Genomic DNA, 23,832 nt, shown 5'->3' with positions numbered 1-23,832 from the left:
TGCAAGTTGTTTAGCAACTTCACCTTGGTGAAGAAAACAGAGACCTGCTGACTAAACAATCAAAAATCTGTTAAACTTTACCTGGAAGTGTTGAGTGAATAGCTCATACCTGGTGAATATTCACTCTAGTTAGTGAATAACTGTCAGCAGGCCTGCTTTATTCAAAATTATTTCATATACTTCAAAAATATATTCAAAATACCTATTTTTTCACCTGACAAATTTTCTCTGGGAGAGTTTCTTCAATGTATTGATCATCAGTAATCTTTAAACATTGACCATGTCCGTAAGACTTAACTTTCAATCCAGTCTTTCTTTTTACATACATCTTTATTCATTCCTCATTAATCCTACTTCTCAGGAATGAACTGAATACCCAGATTCCTATTGTGGTATTTGTGCATACTGATACTGTGCTGAATCTCATTACATGTGGTACATCTGGTCTCAGGGGATAAAAGAAGAACATGCATATTTACTGAAAAGGATATGAGCATAAAGATTCAATGCTTTCATCTTCACATTATATTTCTTTGGTAGCATTATTTACAAATACACCAGCCATGCAGATACTTTACAAAGCCTGAACAAAAGTAAGAACCAGACTTTAATTTATTGTTACTAAATTTAAGAGATCATAAGAGTATTTTGGAAAGATTTCCTACTATATATCAGTCGTCATAAGATTATGGAAAAAAAACCCCAACCAAATCTTTCTAAAGATGTAGATTTTCTCCAATTTTTGATGAATATTTTTTAATCAGAAGAGTAAAATCATGTTCCTTAGAGCTGTTCTGTCTGTTTGCCTGCCCTAACTTCATCTCCGTCTGTCCCCATGCCCCAACCTCATCCCACTTCTTTAGAGGACTAATTTTATGTCAAAAGGTCTCTGTTAAATTCTAGAATTGTCTTTTTCTTATCTTTTGAGGGTTAAGTGGTCATGGTATGAATTTTTGCTAGAACTGTAATATGTTTGTCACTCTTTATGATACTTGTTTACCCTTTATACATTTGCAGGTCTAAATATCAAATCTCCAAGATAAGCACCACATGATTCTGCAAAGTATGTTCATGGAAGGCTTCAGTGTATCACATTCTTTGCTGCAGTGACAAATTTAGGTGACAAGTGGAGATGCTTTGAACCATTCAGGCAGGACACAGAAGTTAATATAGTGCCTTGCATGAACATGGAACGGACATTGAAAACCTCTTAGGTTAGTCATTAAAATGACAGATTGAAAATATTTTATTTCTTTCTGTAATGAAAGAAGGTAGAAAGGGGAAGAAACTTAATCTTGATCTCACTTATGCTGTAAATCTATTGATTTCTGTCAAATAAGTCTTGCTTTTCATGACACACATGATCTCTGGTCCAATATCTCTTTCCGTATACACCCTGACTGGAAGGTTAAAAAACTTTTCCACTTCCTTGGAAACTAGCAAGACATCTTCTAGTTAATTCTATCTAGTTTTGACTTCAAATGTCCTCCTACTCACTTAAAATAGAGAAGGAGTATCTTATTATCTGTAATGGGAATAGGGGCTTGATGACTAGTAGTGTTCTTCATCTTTGAGCAATATGCCTCAGACTACTGGGTTGGAAACACAGTATTTATTCAAAACCCACAAAACTATGTGCAATGAAACTGCAATGGATTTAATGACAATATTTCAATTGGACTGACTTTCACAGTGTAGATATAGTACAAGTGGGTGTTAGTACGTTTCAAAATTTTTAAATTATTTGACAATAATTAATTATACCACGTAAACCAAGGCAAATGTAGCCTGACAGATCTTGTGTGAAGGTGCATTGAGAAGAACTGTATGTTTCTGTAAAGGCTAAAGGCTAAGTGGGATCTTGTAAGGGAGGGGCAGTGTGTGTATACACGTTTAAGTGATGGGGGTAGGATCATCCCTAGCAGTCCAGCAATAATGATGCCCCCAGAAATCTCTGTGTCCCCAAAAACTAGAGTCCTGAGTATAAATGTCCCGGTAGAAACACATCCTTAAATTAATTCTGTCTCATTGTAGACCCTACTTCTCTCCCTACTCTCTTACAGTGCAAAACTCCTTCAGTATCTCTTGCCCATGAACACCCAAGACTGTTCTTAGCCAAGACACTTTGAACAGCTTTTGAACATGGTTCTCCTCTTGCTGTGATCCAGTCCTACTCTTCTCATCTGTCTCACTAGCCATCTAAGCCCAACTCCTCATCAAGCTCTCCTTTGCAGAAAAAAAGGTTCATCTGTAATTTCTGACTAAGTGATTAAAACGTGCACTTCAGTTTCATAAATACATCCAGGCAGCGTTCTGTGCAAACAAAAGGGATGCAGCTATGAGAGCCAAGTCATAGAATCATAGAATGGTTTGGGTTGGAAGGGACCTTAAAGATTATCTTGTTCCAACCCCCCTGCCATGGGCAGGGATACCTTCCACTAGACCAGGTTGCTCAAGGTCCGATCCTATCTGGCCTTGAACACTTCCAGGCATAGGGTACTCACAACTTCTCTAGACAGCCCATTCCAGTGCCTCACCATCTTTGTAGTGAAGAATTTCTTTCTAATATCTAATCTGAATGTGAAACAGCAGGTGGGATTGTGGCTGGAAGAGACTGTACAAAGGAAGAATTTTAGAAATAGGGAAAGGTTTCTGGTTGGCACAACATGATTCTGCCCTCATTCACATTTAAACAAAGGCAGAAAGCAGCTGTGATTAGAATTAGTAGTTGACAACGGTTATTCTATTTTTCTTATGCAGAGGACTAACAAAACTACTAAGTAGTAATGGTTCCATTTTCAGGCTTTCTAAAAGCAAGTCCCGAGTTCTGTACTTTGGAGCAGGAAAGAATTCCATCAGGCAGGTTACACATCCTTCACACCTCCAAGCATTCTTCTTTTCTTTCCAAGTGATACTCACACCCAAGTGACGCTGCTTAGCCATTGCACAGTTAAACTGACTTGCACCTTTCCTGGTTTATTCAACTGTGGTTTTGAAAGTATTCCCAATGCAGAACAGAAAGCCAGGAAACACTACTATGGCATGTGCAGGAATACCCTTGTTAGTGCATTCTAACTAGCTTACACAACAAGACTTTGGTTAAACGTGAGCAATTAAACATCATTGCATGAATCCTTGAAAACTTCCTTGGAAGCACAGATTGATGTTGCCACTTTCTCTTGTTCTTGAACAAGTTTAGATTAGTCTACAAGTGAGCAATACAATTGCACCTATATATGTGTTCTACTAGATAGAGATAACCTTTATGTGAGTTATGCAGTGAGACTGAGTCATGGTACTTTGCTGTTCTGCATGGCATCTTTTGCAGCTTTCATTGCCATGGCACCCAAGTGACTTCTAGTAGTGCATTAAGCAATGTGCTTGTCACTCATCAGGCAAGCTCACTCCATCTCTCATCCTGTCCCTTGCACAGAGTATAGGAGTTTTCAGCTTTTGTTTTTCATCTTTCTGAGTGAAATATCTCAGTCACTAGACTTGATTGAGTGAATGATGATGGAAGTTTGTAACTTGCTGTCTGTAACAAAACCAATTAAACCAACTCTAAACTACACTTACATTTCACATTAATGCATCAGTTCTTTTTATCTGAGAAGACAGATGTATTTTCTGATATGTACTAAAAAAGGTGCACGACGGAGATATTAAGCATGTAAACGTTGCAATTTTTGTCAAGGTTATGTATTTTTTACTTCTAAAGAATGAAAGGTTAATATGTGTACAAGTCAGATAAAGACTCAGTGGTGGTTTAACCCTGTCTGGATGCCAGGTGCCCATCAAAGCTGTTCTATCACTCCCCTCCTCAACTGGACACAGAAGGGACAATACATGGAAAGGCTCATAAGTCAAGACAAGGACAGGGAGAGATCACTCACAAATTACCATCACAGGCAAACCAGTCTCAACGTGGGGAAAAATCAATTTAAATTTTTACCAATCAAATCCAAGTAGTATAATGAGGAATAAAATCTGAATCTTAAAACATCTTTCCCCCAGTGGCACAGGGGGACAGGTAATGGAAGTAGCAGTCAGTCCATCACATTGTGCTGCTCCTTCCTCCTCAAGGGGAAGACTCCTCACACTCCCTTGCTGCAATGTGGGTCACTTCCACAGGGTGCAGTCCGTCAGGAACAGGCTGCTCCAGCATAAGTCCCCAGATGGTTGTAAGTCCTGCCAGCTAAGCTGCTCCAGTATGGGCTCCTGTCTCCAGGGGTCCACAGATCCTGTCAGCCTGCTCCAGCACAGGCTTCCCATGGGATCAATGCTCCTTTGGGCATCCACCTGCTCCAACACAGTTTGGAGCCCACCTCCATGGGCTGCAGGTGGATCTCTGCTCCATGAGGACCTCCATGGGCTGCAGGGGCACAGCTGCCTCACCATGGGCTGCACCAGGGGCTGCAGGGGAATCTCGGCTCTGGTGCCTGGAGCAGCTCCTCCCTCTCCCTCTGCACTGACCTTGGGGTCTGCACGGCTGTTCCTCTCACATACTCTCACTCCCTTCTCTGGCTGCAGCTCTTCTTGTGCAGAAATTTTCCCTCATTCTTGAATCTGTTACCACAGAGGTGCTCCCACCATCGCTGATGGGCTCAGCATTGGACAGAAGTGGGTCTGTCTTGGTGCTGGCTGGCACTGACTTCTGACATGGGGGAAGCTTTGGGCACTCACCCCTGTAGGCCTCCCACTACCAAAAACCTGCCACACAAACTCAATAAAGACTCAGGAAAAACAGCCTGTTTTTCTAGTTCAGTATTCACTCTGATTTTATATATAGATAGATCTAGATATGGATATATACACATATTTATGGGAAATGCTAGAGTGAAGATCTGATAACGTTTTCCAGAACAGCAATTCCATTGTAATTCAATTTGCAATTTAAATGTCTAATAAATGTCTGCATAAATATCAATAATGGATAATTCATTAAAAAATAGCATATATTCATCTTTGCAACAGAAATACCAAGTTACGAGGAAAGTCAGAATAATACATAAATTTCATTTTGGTGTTGGAAAGCCTTGCATGAAGGGTAATGAATAGTTAAAGTTATACTCTCTGCTAGGAATCTCTTTTCTTGTCTCTCACAGAAGGAAAGGATCACACCTTGCTTCTTCATTCCAGCATCTTGGCATCCAAAGTAATTCTCTTTAACCTCGCCGGCTTTCGGATAGTTACAGAATGGATCATCATCCCTAGCCTAAAAAAGGAAAAAAATGCAAGTTCACTCCCATATCCTGAACCATTCCAACATAAATGCATCAAAAAGGACTATAAGTACAAGAGGACACACCACCTTTAGCCAGGGTTCCCATCATCTTGTGACTCTTGGAAAACCCCCAGATTCCAGAAAATCTGTGCTTCTCTGACCTCTAGGAGAAGTATGGCCCACTCCCACAGTGCTGCATGTTTTCACCCTGCAACCAGGCAATGGAGACTAGACAGTTGTTATAGCATGTTGAAAGATGTGTTTTTAAAATATAAATCAGGTGGAAAAGATTCATAATTTCACCTCAGCATCTTTTTTTTTCCTTTCAAGGGCACTGAAAATTATTTGTTCCTATTACTTATCTACCCAATGTTTCTGAAAAATCACACAGCTGTGTCATCACTGTGACCTGTGAGTGTGGCTTTCAGGATGGAAAGTTTTGGTATTGATGAGAAAGTAGAAGTGCATGGGGGAATATCAGAATTTATGAGGCAGAAATAAGAATGAAGACCAAGGGAAGTCTGGCATCTAGGAAGGGTAGCAACTGAGTTAATGAGAAATATCACCTGGAAGCCGATAGAGCTTCATGTGGAAGATGGGAAATAATCTAGGGAGCACTCAAACAGTAAGCACAAGATTAAAGGAAGCAGCAGAATAAAATAGAGAAAGTGGCTGTGCAGTCTCTGAAATCAAAGGATCTGATAACCCATCAATGAAGTAGGATGGCATTCACTTTAAGAAAGAAGAAAATACACCAGAGGGGGAGAAAAATAAGAACAGAGGGAAGGGGAAGGGGAAGGGGAAGGGGAAAGATTTGAAGGGAAAAGATTTGAAACATCAGTCTAATATCAAATAGACTACTTGAAATAAAAAATAACTGCAAACATTTTGGGAATATACAAAAAACACTAAGTGGAGAAGCACTGTCTCTTCATAACAGAGTAGAACAAATGGAATTAAATGGTTATGCACAAGAGCAGTGGAACACATCAAAATTCCTCCCATCACAAAGTATTCTAGAAAACAATTTTCTTTCAATAAAAATGTGAGATAATATTGACAACATATTTCTCAAATGCAAAGCCTGCACATAACTTCGTATTGTCTGTTTTTATAGTAATATGAAAGAAGAATCAGCATGAGAACTATAAAATACACATGGTATCATTGGTACTAAACTTCCTATTCAAAATGAAATATTCTTTAACAGCAAAAAAATTGGTTTGCAAAGAAGGGAAGATTTCTAAAACTCATTAGAATGTAATTTTGAGAGCTATAGTTAGGACAGAAGAAATTTCAGAAATTTGACTGCAGGTATTTCTGCACCTCCTCTAAAGACCACGTAAATGAGCTGCAGATCTCTTTACACATCTCTTCCTCTGGCAGTTTCAGTAGGTGAAACGAATCCCAGTGGTTCAGGAAGTCATTGAAACCATGGCCTGGCAGGGGCTGCTGGAGAGCACAGGCAGTGTCAGTCTGCTTTGCAAATGAGTGTACTGGGGCTTGCCCAGTTATTTTCTCAGTGTATCAATAAATCAGGGGAAGGTGTGCATGCCTAAAGAGTACAGGGCTGTGTGCTATTCCAACACAAACACTGGCAAGAATTCAGTATGTGAACATGGCCAGGGGTGAGGGAGTGATTTTATTTGGATGCACTAACTTTTTAACAATACACTTACAACATTTAATTCTAAATATTTCCTTATGAAATAGTAAGTACTATGTTTAATGTGAAAGATGCCTAAAGGTCAGATGTGAATTCTTCAGTGCCATGATTTTTTTCCTAGAAAAGTTATGTAATTATTTATTTGCAAAATATCATCAAACAAAGTGCTACCAGAGAAATACAAGTGGACTGAGTATTGCTTAAGTGTTATTATTGCAAAACTATTGTGCTGTTTTGTTTTGGGGCTTTTTTACTATGATATTTGACGTTTTGTCCCTGCTCTTATGTGAAATTATTAGAGGTGATTAAAAAACTGGCTCTTCTCCGAAACAGGTGAACAGCGCTTGTAAGAGGATGCTTCAGAGATAAAAGAAAGACGTAAAGAGCCTGAAAAGGAAGTGGAATTTCCAAGGAAATTTTCCACTTTCTGGGGAAGACTTAAAATTGCAGATTTTCTGGGTTTACTGGATTAGCATTCATTTTCACTGATGCTCTTCCTCGGCCACTTACACGAGGGCACAAGCACAGCGCAGGCTGTACTACCAAGCCACAATAAAGCCAAGCAAGAGCTCCTGTTCCCCAGCCGCGGGGAGCCACCGCCAGCCGCACCGCCGGTCCTGCCGAATTCCCACGGGAGCGTTCGGCGGGATTCATTTCAGACCACCACGGGCATGCCCTGGGAGAAGCGGCGGGAGGTCGGCACCGTCCCGGCCAGGCGGTCAGCGGGACACGGCCCCTGCCGGGGGCAGCGCTGCGGGGTCCGGCCGCCCAGGGCCGCTCGGGGCGCGGAGCCCCGGCAGCGCAGGTGGGACGGAGCTGCGGGCCACAGCTCCGCGGGGCCGGGGCGCTGCGGGCAGCGGCGGCCGGAGGGGGAGGCGCGCAGGGGGCACCGAGCCCCCAGGGGAGGCGAGCGGAGCCCGCCGCCCTCCCACCTCCCGCCCCTTCCCTCCGGCCGGGGACAGCCGCGCCAGCTGACGCGCCGCAAACTTTCCTGCCCCCGCTCCGATCTGCGCCTCGCCTGCGGCGCGGCGGGCGGCGGCTCCGGCTGCCGGGAATCCCTTCCTGCCGGGGCGCGGAGCGAGCGGGGCCGCGGCGCTGCCGGGGGAGAGCCCAGAGCGGTCCCGAGCGCCGGCAGCTCCGCGCCGCTCCCGCCGCGCCCCGAGGGAGCCGCCGCGCCGCCCCGCACCTGAGCCGCGGGACAGCATGAGCCAGGCGCAGCCCTACGCCCCGCGCAAGGGCAGCTCCCCGGCGCCCGGGGCCAGGCGGAACGACAGCCAGGACTACCTGCTGCTGGACGCGGAGGTGTGCGAGGAGAGCGCCCTGCCGCCCTACGCCTTCTACCCCGTGTGAGTCCCCTCGGACGGACCGGGGGTCTCTCCGTCCCTGCGCGGCGCGGGGGGAGGCGGTGGCGGGACAGGCGCAGGCGGGCGGGGGTCACGGCGCGGGGCTGGGGACCGCTCGCGGGCAGCCGCGGGGGGAGACCTGTCATCTTCCCTCGGCCTCTCCGAGGCAGGAGCGGGGTAGCTGTGTTTGTAAGGTGGAGGAGCGCCGTGCCCGCCGTGCCCGGCTGGCAGGTCTCTGAGCTGACCGTGGTGCCTTCCCGCTGAAAGGGATGCGAAGGGTGGCTTGGGCTCAGCTCTAGAGAGCAGGACAAGAGACGTCGGTTGTACATAGAACTTACGGTATCTAATGGGTTTAATGCAATTACAGAAATTTTAACTCCTGCGATCGGTTGCTCCCACTAACAGAGCACACATTGCAGGTGTGTGCATAAAACCATCCTCCTTTCATTATTGCATTTTGTCAAAGCCACATAGCGTCGTGTAATTTCATGATGTGAGTTTTGGCAGGTAGTTATCATTTAAAGCAGAGTGCAAGAACATAAGCAATAAAAGCTAAATTACATAAACATAAATTACAAAGGTTCCAGGAACCACAACTTAGCATCCACGTCGACTGGCTTTCAGTGTTGACAGTGTCCCTCTGGTTGTGTGCTGTCAGCATGACTACTATAATTACCACTTGTTAATGCTTCTGAGGAGAAGCTATCCAACAGAGGGGGAAAATGGGTATTAAGCAATGCAAGATGAGTCCTAAAATCTCAGATGATTACCAGAAGATGTGTACTTTCTTTTGTACAAATTATATTTTATTGCTTAACTGGTAAATTCTAGTTATCAGTCTCTCCTAATATTTGCTGTTCTGTTTGTGAGCCACCTACCAGCCACTTGACAACTACCTGGATATAGGAAAGGAATAACAACAATGAGACTGGGAACACTCACAGTGTTTGAATATTTATAAACTCAGCTAAGAACAAGCAGAGTTTTCAGAATTTACTGCTGTATTGCTATTCTTAAGTGTCTGTGGATCACTGATTCACTGTGCTCATGTAGCTGTAACAGCATACATTATTGCACATTGGACTTAAACCCCATCTCAAAATATATGAATGCATCTGTCTAATGAATCCTTTCAGAAGAAAAAGCCTTGTGATGTTTAGTTCAGATTGGTTCTCACTAGTGGACTAAAGCTTTGAACTAATATGGCAATTCCGAAGTTCTTTTGCCATGTACTCATTCAGAATGGCTGTGCAGCTGTGAGAGGATAGATCTTGCATAAGTGTTTCAAATCATCTCTTCAAACAAAATCTGCAAGTCTGTGGGGTGCTGATATTTTCCCTTCAAGAGTGAAGTGAGAAAAGTGCCTGTGCTAGCAGCTCTTGGTCCAGCACAGTCCCAACGTGGAGATTGCCTCTCATCACCTCACAGTGGCCATAAGGAAAGCCTGCATCCTAATCAAGTTGCTCTGGAGAACAAGGATAGCACTAACCACAAGAAGTTATCAAGGGCTGGTTTTAGACATGCATGTTAGGCATGGAGAAGCTGTCCTTTGGGGTTTCTCTGGATGTGGAAAAGAATCACTTCACAGAGGTCTGTAGCCAATGCCTACATGCAGCCACTGCCAGGACTTCCTTGGCTGGCAGGAATGAATGCAGTGAGTGAATAAGCTCCTCCAGGGTATGGTGATTACCAAACACAGTTTTTTGAATTCTTCTATCTAAATTCCACCTACATCACATTTCAGGTACATTTTGCAGATGTGCTTTCTCAGCCAGAAGTCATTAGTTTTGCTATGGCTAAAAATTTAATAAATAATGAGGTGGGCCATGTTTAGGATATAATCTTTATACTCTTTATGATCTACACAAAACAAGAATACTTTTCTATACTTTTTTTTTTTAAAATCTTCAAATTACTGGTAGTTCCTGATGTTATTGTGGTGATCAATGGAGAACAGTAATGCAGAGTACAGCTGATGTCGAAACAAAGCTGAATTGTACCTCCTTTTAAACATTATTGAGAGGGTAACACACGTACTGGTGTAACAGGGCATGTAACTGTTGCTTGAAAAGTAGCTTGATACTAAGAAATAGTTTTTCTCAAGTGGTGATTTAGTGCTAATGCTGATGTTACTGCATATGTTGTTTGTAGAACATGCTTTTCAGGTGTTGTTTTGTGACTGCTGTTAAGTGCTGCAGTTTCTGGATGATAGTAAAAGTCCAAACGGTTTACAGAGATCTATTTCCTGTCTTTTAGCTCCTCTTTCTGGACAACAGCTTTATTATATCCAAGGTAGCTGCTACCTTTATTATAAAAAAGATTTCAAGAAGGTAGCTTGAGCTCATCAACTGTGCCAAGTAGGGTCACACAGTCTTTTGGCAGTGGATAGAAGGCTTTTACCTTTTTATGCGGTATGATGCAAAACAAAATTCTAATGGAATTTTGTGCTGAAAAATCTTGCTTTTCTTTTCCATTCAGAACCTTAGGTAGGAAAACCACAATTTGGGCAATCCATAGAATTTGTAAATAAGTTGACTTCCAAAAGATGAGGCTACCTTTTAAGGCTTTAATAGGTATGTGTCAGAAATTATATGCAAGTAAACACTTTCTTTCTAGTAGTGCTCTTCCATCTAGTCATCAAGTCCTGCCCCTTGTGTATCAAGAAATACATTGCAACATATATATCAGAAGATTGATTCCTGGAATGAAAAAATGTGCATATGTTGGGGTTTTTTTCCTGTGCAAGTATTTCATTGGCAGAGTCCAATTTTGCAGTTTAAAACAGGATGGAAATCTGAGTGCTGATGTGCAGTAGGATTTGGAAGTGATAGCACTTGTATGTAAACTTTCCTGCTGAAAAAATGTTAGTGAAGGACAGATTGTCAGTGTACTAAGCTAATGAGAAGACACTAATCCAGTCAGACATCTGGTTATACTGCTTACTTATACCTTCAAATATTTTTCATTGTGAAAAAGAAACTTTTTCTTATACACGTGAGAAGGGATAATTGTGTATTAAAATGTCAGTTGTAAAGTAAATGAGGCACACAAATTATCAGATGAAAACAGGGGGAAAAAGGGTTCTGATGTGCATAACTGCCTTGAGGCATAGACTATTCCTCAACTTTTGTGGTTTTCCAATTAAGTGTTTCTCGGAATTACCAAACCTAATACATACTTAAAACCCTATTGTTTGCTGAATAATATGATTAATGATTTATTTCCTGCCTGCAATATAGCAGTTTCTGCCATTGAAATAATGTAATTTTTATATCTAGTCTCAACTGTCTTGCTTGAAATGACCTGTAAAATTATTTTCCAGACTCTTCATTAGACATAATCTCTTTAGGGAGTACTGTACAAAGTGGCAGCTGTGTTTCAGATTGTTAGCCTCTTTGATGAGATGCTTTGTCTTCTGAAAATATGTTGCTATAGCTTTGTTGAGATCAAAAAGGTAGACGAGTTGGTATGGAGGGGGGGTCGTTTCCTTTTATAGCCTGGAGTATGGAACAAATACACAAATCATCATGGGATTTAGGTTTGATGGATCTACTTCATACTGGGCACTGGAAAAAAAAAATCATGTCTGAATCTCTCATATTCTGGGTGACTAAATGTAGTCCCTGAGGTTTGGAGTAAAAGACAACACCATTGTTATCAAGCCCCAGAAAATCCAGCTTTTAGTTCACTCTGCATATCTTGCAAGTATGTAGAAGAGAATGCTTCACTTTCAACATTACACATATGTTTCTTTATTTTATATTACATAGGCTTTTTCCCTCCACATGTGTTCACTTTCCATGAAGTCTTGTGAGATTTCTTGGGTTTAGTTGTTAGGCACTTTTGTGTTCACTGTGTACACTCACTAATTTAACAGTGAACTTCTTTGGTCAGCTACAATACCCAGTTTCCTATACTAATACTTCATAATCATTTTGCTTGAGCCATTGCAATATATCTGCAACTTTATTTATACCCTAACTCTCATGTAGTTACCAAATAAATGAAAGTTGCATCCCTGGGGGACCTAATTTTATAAAACTGGAAGATTTCCATGAAAATATAAGCAATTTGTTAAATTTGCATGAGGAAGGTGGAGTAGTGATTCAGAAATGCGTGGGATGTATATGGCATACTTTTCAATGTAAAAGTTAATAACCAGCATGCTGTTTGTCAAACACTCTCCCAGCAGCATTTTCCACCACAGAAGCCAAAGGTTATAATAACTGGCTACTTGAAGAATTCCTGCTGATATTGGTATCCCCAAATAAAGGCGGTTTGGCATGGTGGGTCTGTGTCATCAGGCTGTGTTAGACTTTCCAGCTCTGCAAACATGAGCAAAAGAAAATTTTGGCAGTAAAACTATATTCATCAAATTCTTTGTAGCTTGGTTTCATAGCTCAGGCTGTTATGCAGTGCAAGGCAATGCCTTAGAAGGAGGCCTTAAACTTGAAGTGCATACAATGAGTCTTATATACAAGTTTGTGAACTTGCTTGTGAGTGTAGCCACTTGCACACAGAGTCTGCTTAACAGGAGGCTTAAAGGATTTGCGTTGATAAGCAGTATTTAAATGTAGGTTTTGAGAATTAAATGTGGACAAAAAGCTTAATGGCAATTAAATGACAGGCAGTGTTATCTGGGATGGATTAACATTTTTGTCATGCAGTAGAATGGTTATTATTTGTTTAGCACTGACATACACAATCAAGTATACTATTTTTACTGAAATAAAATGCATGGAATATAATGTGAAGATGACTGACTAAAGTCTGGGCTTATTTTCTATATCCATTTCTGTACTGCTACCCTTTTTCATACCAATAGTGCAACTGTTAGCACAGCTCTATTGTAACCCCCAGTCTAATACATTTAAATGAATTTTTGTCATTTTTTGAAAAAAAAAAGGCAAGCTTTGGCCTTAGGAATAAAATGTGAGATTTACTACGAGAACCCTAAGTGAAATAATGGCATATCAAGTATTGTTGGTTTTAGGTGCGTTCTCAAAGCTATGTGGGAAGTGTGGATAGCTTCTTTTCTGGAAGAGTTGAATGTACTTCCCTTTTGTTTAAAAAAAATTACTCGTATGAATAAAATATCAATGTTGTGGATGTGGATTTGCTGAGTGAAAGCTTTGTTGTGAATGGGTCATTTTTTAAATCTGGAATTGCAGTGGTGAAATAAAAGATGACAAATAATAATAGTAAAAGTGAATCATGAAGAAGTAGATGTGATGCCCACCTCTTCACTCAAACATTCCTTCAGTAGTGCCCTTAGTCATACCACTGCTCGTCTTTATGAATAATTAAATAAAAAACAAACCTAGCCTTGCCCACTGCCAGCTCAGACGAGCATGACTGGAGTTCTTTCTTGGTCTTGGAACTTGATTAAACACTGTGTTTGATGTCAGTATTTACCTTAGTGAAGAGAACAAAGAAGTGAGGATATTTTAAAAAAATATTTAGCATCTAGGAGGCCTTTCATGCAGATAGAAAAAAGGATCATAAACCAAAAGATCATGGCTGATCTGTAGAAAACAGAATACAGACCACAAGGTCTGGTGCTGCTGCAGCACTAACAATTTTGCAGAGTATTGAAACGGGAGAATTTTCATAAAGCTTTGTGCTTTGTTACAAAATCATAGAAGGGTTTGGGTTGGGGGAGATCTTAAAGATCATTTAATCCCAATGCCCCTGCTATGGGCAGGGATGCAACCCATGAGATCAGGTTAATCAGAGCCCCATTGAACCTGGCCCTGGATACTTCCAGGGATGGAGCATCCACAACTTCTCCGGACAACCTGTTCCAGTTGTCTCAGTACCCTCTGAGTAAAGAATTTCTTCCTAACAGCTAATCTAAATCTCTCCTGTTTTAGTTTAAAGCCATTCCCTCTTGTCCTATCACTATCTGCATGTGTCACATCAGCTTAGCTAGCAAATAGGTAAGTGCCCAGCAGGCTGAAGGGGTGGATTCAGAGCTGGTCTGTTGCCTCCTTTTGTCTTCTGTCAGCGCTGGTGTTAGTTAGAGGAACACTTGGTTGTGCTGATTTTTCTCCTGGCCCAGCCTGGGTTTCTCCTATTGTGCACACTTGACTGACTTTAGGACTGATGTCTGACTGCTTAGCAGGTTTTCAAAGGGGAAGATTCCTTTTGAGAGGTGATTTATGTTTTCCTTCTGTAAGATGTTCGTCTGCCACCAGCATGTTTCAGCTTTTCTATGATTTTCCCCGCCTTATTTGGAACAGGTAGCCAGGCCAGACTGATAAATTTTGTCAGTCCTACTCCGTGTACATGTCCTAGACCTGCCAAGTAGTAATAGCTCAATACTTGGAGCTTTTTGTAAGGCTCTTGCAGTGCACTGCAAACAGGCCCATTGCATAGAGTCCAGCTGTCAGCCTTACAGCTGCGGGGTGCTTGGCTGCAGAGAGAGAAGTTCTTACAGCAGCAATGCTTTAAATCATGGGTTACATCAGGCAAACACCTCTACAGCACCTGGCAGGTCACAGGAAAATGTAACAGTGGTATCACCAGTGTGAATCTAGGAAATAGTTTTAACTGAGGTACAGCTTGTGGGAGGATGCTTTGGAAAACTGTCCTCATGAAGCTCAGAAGGCCTGTGCCAGCGAGACCTGTGCTGTCAATGTCACAATTACCACTTCTTTGCTAATTGTGGTGTGGGAAAGTGCCTTCCCCATGTGCCTATGCACACACCAAGTCACGTATAGCAGAAACCCCCACTTCTAGTGGGGGTTTGTGGTGGGGACAGTGTCTGGTATGTGTGATCACTCAGCAGTGGCCTCCTGCATCCATCCCACACAAACAGCTCAGTTCAAGAGAGAAATATGACTTGCAAGTCCCACCACACAGACAGCTTAGTGCCATGGAGAATCCAGATATTAGTTAAAATAGTGGATTTTAGGTTTTTCCTAAGCTTTTGCAGTATGTGCCAATGTTTAGGGTTACAAGTTTCTAACCATGTTTAGTGATTTATCTGGGATCTGAACCATTGCAGTGCTGATTTTTTTCTTGGTAATTCTTTCAGAAAACACAGTAAACTTCTATGAGACTTGTTCCTAAGCAACTGTTTTTCATGATAGATGATTATAAACCCATTTCCCTTTTCTGTTTTTCAGTGCAGTAATTGATTTTCTGTACTAGTTTAATTCCACTCTGCTAATCTTTAGTTATGTGCTTTTTTTTCCTTAAGATAACTTAAAATTACTTTCGATTTTCAAGTGTTATAAAAAAATTTCTTAATGAAAGAAACATGTACTAGGAATTTCTAGTGTATTATCTGCACTTGCTGAGGTTGTTGTATTGTACATGAGTTGAAGTTATGTTTCTTTGGGGTTTTTTCCATCTGGATTTATTAATTTATAGTTAATTCCAGCGAAACTACAATGATCCAAGTAAATTACCTATAAAAAGATTTTGAAATGGTAATTGAAAAGTTATAAAACTTTATTTGGGGATATGTGGGAGAGGAGTTCTTAAAGTTACATGTGTGCTATACTGGTGGTGCTTATTCAAAGAGAAACCCTGTGCTCTGAGAATTCTCCAGCTTCTCTTAGCCCTGAAGGATAAATCTGAACGCTCAAGGATCTGCCTGCACCACGTCCACTGCTTGTCTTTTGCTTTCCTCTGTCCTGTAGGAGCGCATAGAATAGGATGGTTCCTCAGAGGGTCCAGGCTCTGCAGAGGACCACCTTGTTCCACTGGTGAGTGGATTACCTAATTATCTTGACAAATCAGATGCAAAAGGCAGGCTGTGGGAAGGCAGCAATGGCTCTTTCTCTCTGTAGATTTCCTGTTCCTCTCCCTTTAAGAACAAGTCTCCTGTTAATTACTCAGGACAGTTTTGGAAGACTTCTGCTCTTGAGCATTTTAGAGTGAGTCTTGTGGGTCTCAAGTGAGTCTTAGAATAATACTTCTCCCCATACAGTACACAATTTTGTTTTCTCTCTTTTAAGTGTAGAAATCTGAGCTAAAATATGCAGCAACCATTGACAAAAATGCAATCAAAATGCAGTAGCACTTACACAACTTAGGTAATATGACTTCATTTTAAAGTAGTAGGCATGGAGTGAAACTTTTCAAGGATACTGGGTATTTTGTATGGCCTCTCATTGTGAGATGTTCTCACTTCAGGATCTTAAAAACTAAACCACGTAATATCAAAAGCTCTGGAAATCTTGGGCTGTAATCTGTGTTACTGTTCAAGTCCCTTGAATGTTGGTGAGGCTGGGAGTCTGTAACAACCTCTTGCTGGCCAGGGAAGACTAAGGAGTGGCAACAACATGGCAGATATAGTGGAGCAAAAATAGCAGTATCTTGAACTGAGATCTAAGCAACGAATAAAAAAACCAAAAATTAGGAGGGAACAGGGAATTAAGTTTCTGAAGATACAGTCTATATTATTTGAAACACTTTGTGGAACATTTTTAAGAAAAAAGTCAGCAATAGCAGTATCTGCAGGTCTGCAGAATGAATGCTGAATATGGTACAAAGCTGAAGAAGTTAATGTTCCCTACTTGTCTTCAGAAAAGAATTTAGAGGTTTAATTCAGAAAGGTATTTAATCATTTATCAACATCTGATGTAAGCACATTTTTGGGTAAACAGCAAATGATGTGACGGAGAAATTTCAGAACTTCTTTGTATGTTAAAATAATAATGATCTTACCTAACAAGTTGATATATAAAATATACACTGGGATTTCTTACCCCACAGCCATTTCTGTCCTAGAATCAACAGCAGCGTTTAATGCATAACAGGAAGAGAAACTTAAAAAAATAATCTAGGCAGGGATTTACAGAGACAGCAAGGCTAATGTCTCTCATCTTACAAAGCTGTCTGTGGATCTTTGATGACCTGAGGTTTCTATGTTACTGATTTTACATCAAATCTAAAAACTAGCAGAAATTTCCCTAGTTATTGGTGAAAGCATTGATAATGCCTTAGAGGGAAAGAATATCCTTTGTGGTTTCACTAGCTTTTTGCAGGATTTGTGACATGACTCCATGGATCAATGAAGACAGTGCTGGTAGCAGGACTGCTGGGTATCTGTGTGCCTTTTTCAACCTCTGTCTATGACAAGACTTCTTACTCCATGCATACAGGTCTTGATATCTCCAGAGGGCCGGAAAAGGCATGGAAGTACACACTGAGGAAGGGGGGAAATAGACTCACTGCAGGGGTATATGGTCCAGTTCCTGTATGTATTTAGAGACATAAGAACAGTTTGGGGAACCAGAATTACATGACACATGCAGCTGCAAAGTATCTTTTTTGAGTGAGATGTAATTTCTGAATAATTTCTATGTCTGGAATAATTCTTTTGAATCTATCAATATTATATCAGCAGAGGGGGAATGTTGCCCCATATACAAATTTCCAGCCAGACAGCCCCTGGGCAGTGGCACAGTATAGCTGACTGCTCTTTATTGTAAGAAGTATGGAACAAGATCTGTGGTGCTGAATGTCACCTGAAAATGGAAATGTGTCCATATGTGCTAGCTCACATCCAGACTCAGGAGCAGGCTGCTGATTGTAAGGAGCATGAGCTGGCTCTTTTGGTGTTTGATACAGGGTTGGGATCCTGCCTCTGTGCCTGCTGGGGTTGTACTGCTCTGCTATACCTGAGAGAGCAAGCAGTTAAGATCATTCTAGCTGTGTCATCACATTATACTGCCTGCTTGTTCAGGTAAGCACAGCTTTTTGTTATGTTCACTGGGCCTGTTCTCATGTTGCTCTACTCATAACATTTGTCCTGAACATAGGCAATGGGTCATTAGTGGAATATGTTCCAGTGTACTAACAGGTGTCATTGTCTTGGCTGAAGAGTCAGTGATCAATAGGATCACCTTACCTCTTGCTCTGCTTCATAACCGCTGAGCCCAAGACTGAGACACAAGGTAGAAAAAACATGGAAGTATCTACTACTGTTCTGTATTCTTGAAAATATCAGTTCTGAGAATATGAGAGGCAGTAAATATGAAATTATGACTGCTAAATACCTTACAAAAAAGGCAAGGTGCTAAAAATGATGTAACTGGAAGGGATGTTTAAAAGGAATTTAAAAAGTTATGGATGTACAAAATAAGAATGCCTTTTTTTCCCACCTGTCTCCACTCATCAATTAACAGCTTCCTAAAAATTCATGTAATTTCCAGAAAGCAGCAAAGACAGATGAAGCTGCTGTATATTCTCATGCTCAGGAATGGGACATTGCAGAGTGGTGGAGAGGGATGATGAAACTATTTTCATGACACTTTTCATGTGCCGCATCTAGAGAAATGATATGAGGACTAGATTAACTTTATATCCCAGACATTATTGCTGCATGGCTTTCTGTTCCTCACTTTTGTACTTACTGCTGCTCCAGAGAGTACATAGAATAACACCTACAGGAGGATCATGAGGAAAAAAAATCCAATTTCTAAGTAAACAAGAATTTTAAGTAAAACTCTGAAAGTGCATGTTTTGTCTTTTGGGTTTTTTTCCTTTCCCCGTCCCTTCTTCTGGGATGTCACCTCATATGCTTGGCAAAACAGAACAATTTCATTTTTCCAATAGAGAATATAGATGAAGGCTGTGTTCACATTTTCCCAAGTCCTATGTAAAAATGAAAGCTGAGTAAGTCTGAAACTTCTGTTCATGTGGAATGTTACTGGTTTTGTATCTGTTTTCATGGTTTAAGAAATTACTTTCATTCTTATTTTCCAAATAAGTCTTGTCAGCGCTGTTCTCAGAAGTATTCTCCATTGGCTTTTTGATCAAAAGTGTTTCAATGTGTCTGAAATAAGAATGTTGAAGCTGCCATGAATCATACATGGGTTGATTCAATAATAACTGCTTTTGGATTCCCGCCTCAGATGGCTGTAGAGAGGGCAGTTCCAGCTCTCTGCTGAACTCTTTCCTGCACTGCATATGTGACTTGACTCCCTTGGCAGTTGGCAGTACTCAGAGCGTATCTGCTTGCTGGTGTTCAACTCATGGTCTTCTCTCAAGAGACCAGCCCAGCCAAAGCAATTGTGACCAAAACTACAGCTGTGTCTCCCTTCGGTAGGAAAATGTAGCTAATTGTGCTGTGGAACTGATGCAAAGTTGTACATTTCAGATGAGTTACAAAGCAGCCATACAAATGCTTTCTTCTCCTCTACAGTATGAAAGTTTGGGTTCAGGTAACCTCCCCTTCTCCCCTTCACTTTAATGTATTTGGTTAAAATGTATTTGGTAAGCGAAGTTAGGCAGTTAGACAAGCAAGAAGAATTCCTGATAAAAGTTTTTGATTTTCAGAACCTGTATACACCACCAAATTAATGGAAAGGCCACTTTGATTCTTATTTCTCCTGGTGTAGTTTATTTCTTCATCAGAAGAGTTTCCTTCCATCCCAACAAGCTGCTATTGTATGGGTCTTAACTCTGCAATTAGTGTCCATGCAATTTCATGCTAAAAAATGCTGTACGTTGTTATTCTGCTTTGTTTCACTGGATTCTCTGGATGTTAGAATCATCATTCTTTATCACTTAAAACTATTTAACTAGGAAAAGTTTTCATTAAATTACAGTTCTTCTCCAGAGAATGTTACAAATCCAGTATAATTTGATAATAAGTAGAACCATGTGAGAACTGGTTTTGATTGGTATTTACCATTGAACCCAAAAGTCAGTGCTCCAAAATCTTTTAGTTGGAATAAATGTATCAGTTTGAATAAATACCCCTTAGGAAAATTTCCCAACTCTATATTTCACCATAGTGAATTAATTAGCAGTAAGGTAGGTGCTTGGGATATCAAAGACCCAGGTGCAAGACCCAGTTCAACTCGGGAAGAACAGAAATCCCAATCCACAACAGCTACCTGCCAGAAAAACATTAGCAAGGAGGAACTGTTCTTCTGTCTGTTCCTTATGCTTTTTCTTGAAGATTAAGGTCTCAAGGTTTTTTCAGTATGTGTTGAAACTTTATTTCTCCCCTGTGAAAGCAAACCTCTTGATTTCATTTTAGCTGTAATAACAGTCTTTGTCAAGTGATTGTAAAAGCTCTCTATGCTATTCTATTATTATTACCTAACTGGAGAGCAGCAACAGCTAATGACATTGTCATATAACTAACTAGTTCATGGATTTCTTCTGTTCTGTGGGATCAAAGGCAACATGGTGGTCAATGGAGGCCAGGGCCTTTTCATCTCTTCTGAGTGACAACTTTTGCAAATGTCACTTATTCTGCAAAATATTCTGCGATTATGAAGTAACAGTAGCTGTTAAAGGTCTCATTCTATGCCTTTGATCTATCAAATCTGATCACAGCTCTCTTTTATATTGTTATATATAATGTTCACCATTACATCTCAGGTCTGAGAAAGGCAAATGATCTTTTCCTGCTGGAATTGAATGCGTGGCTTGTCACCAATTGTGTTTTCACTAAAAGTGTCATTGAGGTCATGATACCAAGTACTTTTTTTGTGTGTAGCAGGGAACAATAAACATCATCATTGTTTCTTTATTCTTATGAGGTAATTAATTTTTAATAACAGTAATTACAGATATTAGAAGTAACCCAATTCCTTTTTTTATATTGTTTTCCCTTTTATGTAAGCACACATTGAAATGCTAAGCTCTTCTGCAGGAACTCTTCTTTATCCTGAAGTTATACTGCTGCAATTTTTATTGTATGTGTGTTAAGGTAAATTTAATGATATTGCATGGATTCTTTAATTAGAAGTACATCACATTTGCATAATGAAAATGGCTTATTTCTAACATAGATGCAGGAGGAGTATCAGTATTCACACTCCATTATTTTCCCACAAACAGAGTTGTTAAAAAAAATGGTCTCCTGGACATGAACACTGTATATTGTGCAAATCTTTGTTTTATCTAAGAAGGAAAAGTTTGTTTAGATCTAGTTTTCTCTCTGAAGTTAAAGTTAGTGTCAGCCTTTCATTGTTGGTTGAGTTACTAATGCGGTTTTTCAGTGAAATGTTAATTTTGTAGAAATACGTGGTCAGACCAAGATTCATGTTAGGTGATGGACACATTTCATTGTGCTACAGAGTATAATGAATGAACAAATGGATAAGCACATTAAGTTCCTGAATCAGTGAAACGTGGCTGCTAGAATAATCTTACCCATTACTGTTTTCTCAATTGTATTTGCTATATTATTGCATATCTGTGTTATTTGATACACAATTATCTCTGGATTCATTACTGTCTTTAGTATAGTTATATTGTCTTCTGCTTTTTTTGCAAAGAACAGACAGCTTACTGTTTGTCCTTCCTCAGGTGCTGAGCAGAAAATGTACATGCTGCTTCTGCAGAAGGGAGTTCTCTGTCACTAAACCCTAATCACTCATCCAATTCCAATAGATTTTCCTATTGCTCTTTTCTTTTCAGACATTTACAAGGTCTTTAGTACTTTTTCCTGTACTCTGAGTAGTCCTGAGGTTGTTGGTTGTAATTCTTCTTATCAGTTGTTTACATGGATTTCATTTCATATCCAGTCCCCTTTATCCACAATTTCAAGCACTCATAAATTACCATATTATTCTAGTTCTCCTGCAATCATAAGACATATATTCAGCATGCGGGATCCATGATGTTAAAATCTATATTTTTCTCCCATCCTTATTTTATTGGCAGTTTTCCTCAGTTCAGAGCCGTCACCCATGACAGATCAAGATCAGTGAGAGATACAAAAAAGAGAATATATTGAAAGATAGTACAATTATAAAAAGGAATAGCATCTGAAGTAAAAAAGAATATGCTCTGAATAATATTTCAGCATGAAAAATTCTGAGTGTGGAGACTCTTCCTAGGAATTTGATGAGATCTCAGGGTTGTTCTATTTAATATCTGCAGCTCTCCTCAGATTTCAACTACATTTGATATAAGTAGTCAGATTTTCAAGAAATAAATACAGACTGAATAGGTCTTCTGAGAGTAAAAGAAATAGTCAATTTTTGATGACAGCCCAGAAGCTGACAAATCTGATTAAAGCATAATTTATTCCTGTGTTGGTTTGCTAGTTCAGTGCTGACTGGAGGGCACGTTGATCTGCCATAGCCCTGTTGCAGACTCACTATTTTGTGTCATACACTGTAGGCTTTATGGGTAAACCCTGTAGGTGTATTTCCCCTTATTTAATTAAAAACTTTTTCATTTTGTTCCACTCTCTTCTATCTTTACTTGCATTGCACGTGGAAATATTGGAGTAATCTTAGTTGCCACGTTGTTTCCTGTCTAGGATTCACACTTTGCAACTTGATGGAGTTTTGTTGTAAGCTCTGTGCTATAGAGGATAAGAACAATTCTACTGAGGCTCTTGTGCACATTTTTCTGCACAGTAGTCTTGGTTTAGAAGCAATAAAAAATGTGACTATCTAAAATTAATAAAGGTTTATAAAAATAGAAAGTGAAAGTAATGTATTTACGCTTGTTACCTTTGACAGCATTTCTCTGACCAAGTAGCAGAGGAAGCAGCTACCTAAAGAGATGTCTTTTTAAGGTGTTAGACATGACTTATCATTCTTTTCCTAATAATCTCAAGCTCTCCTATTCAAGATGATTTTTGTATTTCTCTGACCTTTTTTGCTGATACAGTACCCTATTGCCTGGAATTACAACTGTAAAATAAACTGTGCTAAAGGTAATGGTGAAAATTGTGTCTGACTCATGCCAGAAGTAATTCATACTTCTAGAAGAACAGGGAAGAAGAAGAAGATGAGACCTTGTGAACATGAGAGTTTGATCTGAATTCTGTTCAACATTTCACCTTGTGCTTGAATTCCCCCATGCAATTTCTGGATTGCTGTATTGCAGTGATTTAGATACATTCAGTGTCTAGGATGAGATCTATTATCTGTACTGTTTGATAAATGTTTGTTTTCCTTCCTTTTATAGACATATGTATAGAACATATGCATATGCTCATACATGTCCCCCTTTTTCCCTTTTTGAAAATAGATGGCATTAAATGGAATTAAGGGAAATTACCTTCTGTCATTAATTGATCAAGGCAGAGAGAGCTCAGCAGAGCTCTTGACAATTCCAGCACAAGCTTGTGTTGTTATCCTGTCACTATTGTCGTGTTCCTCATCTACTGAAAGTTCTGTGAATAGGTGCTCTCTGGACCTTACGTGATATAAATTGTGTAAAGGCAGTCAGGAGTTTCTTCTCCCTCCACGTCACATGGTACCCTAAGGGTCCTTGCAGCTTCTGAGCTAAGGAAATGTGTGGCACTTCTGGCTGAATATCCTTCAGCAGGGTTACCCAAAGATGCATAGAGGGACAGGAAGAAGATAGGATCCTGTCTCTGTCCCACAGGTACATAAAAGAGGTGGCTGAGGTAGCCAGCCTTGTGGGGTGCACCTTGTACATACAGAACTGTTTTATCTGGTTGGGTTTTTGCAGTGTCATGTTAGCCACCACGTGCTCATTTGTATCTTTTAAATGCCAGGTGACATTGTTTAGAGGCTTGGACAGCTTGAGCATGAGTTTAGCAGGAATCAGCACGTGTAGCATCATGCCTTTTAAATACAAGGCTACAGAATAACTGAAGTGGAGTCTTCCCAGTGCTGAAGCACCCTTTGTTATTTGCA

General features: G+C 40.3%; 1 protein-coding gene across 1 annotated transcript in view; it reads left to right on the top strand.

Annotated features, from left to right (window-relative positions):
- The first annotated feature begins 8,011 nt into the window (after positions 1-8,011).
- Positions 8,012-23,832, top strand: part of TRPC6 (transient receptor potential cation channel subfamily C member 6) — an 81,196-nt gene continuing 65,375 nt past the window's right edge. The window contains exon 1 of the mRNA XM_039564814.1: positions 8,012-8,236. Within this exon, the coding sequence (XP_039420748.1) occupies positions 8,094-8,236 (143 nt within the window). The 5' untranslated portion in view covers positions 8,012-8,093. The remainder of the gene's footprint in view (positions 8,237-23,832) is intronic.

This window comes from Corvus cornix, chromosome 1 (genome assembly GCF_000738735.6).
Source record: "Corvus cornix cornix isolate S_Up_H32 chromosome 1, ASM73873v5, whole genome shotgun sequence".
In the NCBI taxonomy this organism is placed as follows: domain Eukaryota; kingdom Metazoa; phylum Chordata; class Aves; order Passeriformes; family Corvidae; genus Corvus; species Corvus cornix.
The sequence above is the reverse complement of the archived record's forward strand: the minus strand, read 5'-3'. Positions and strand labels throughout refer to the sequence as shown.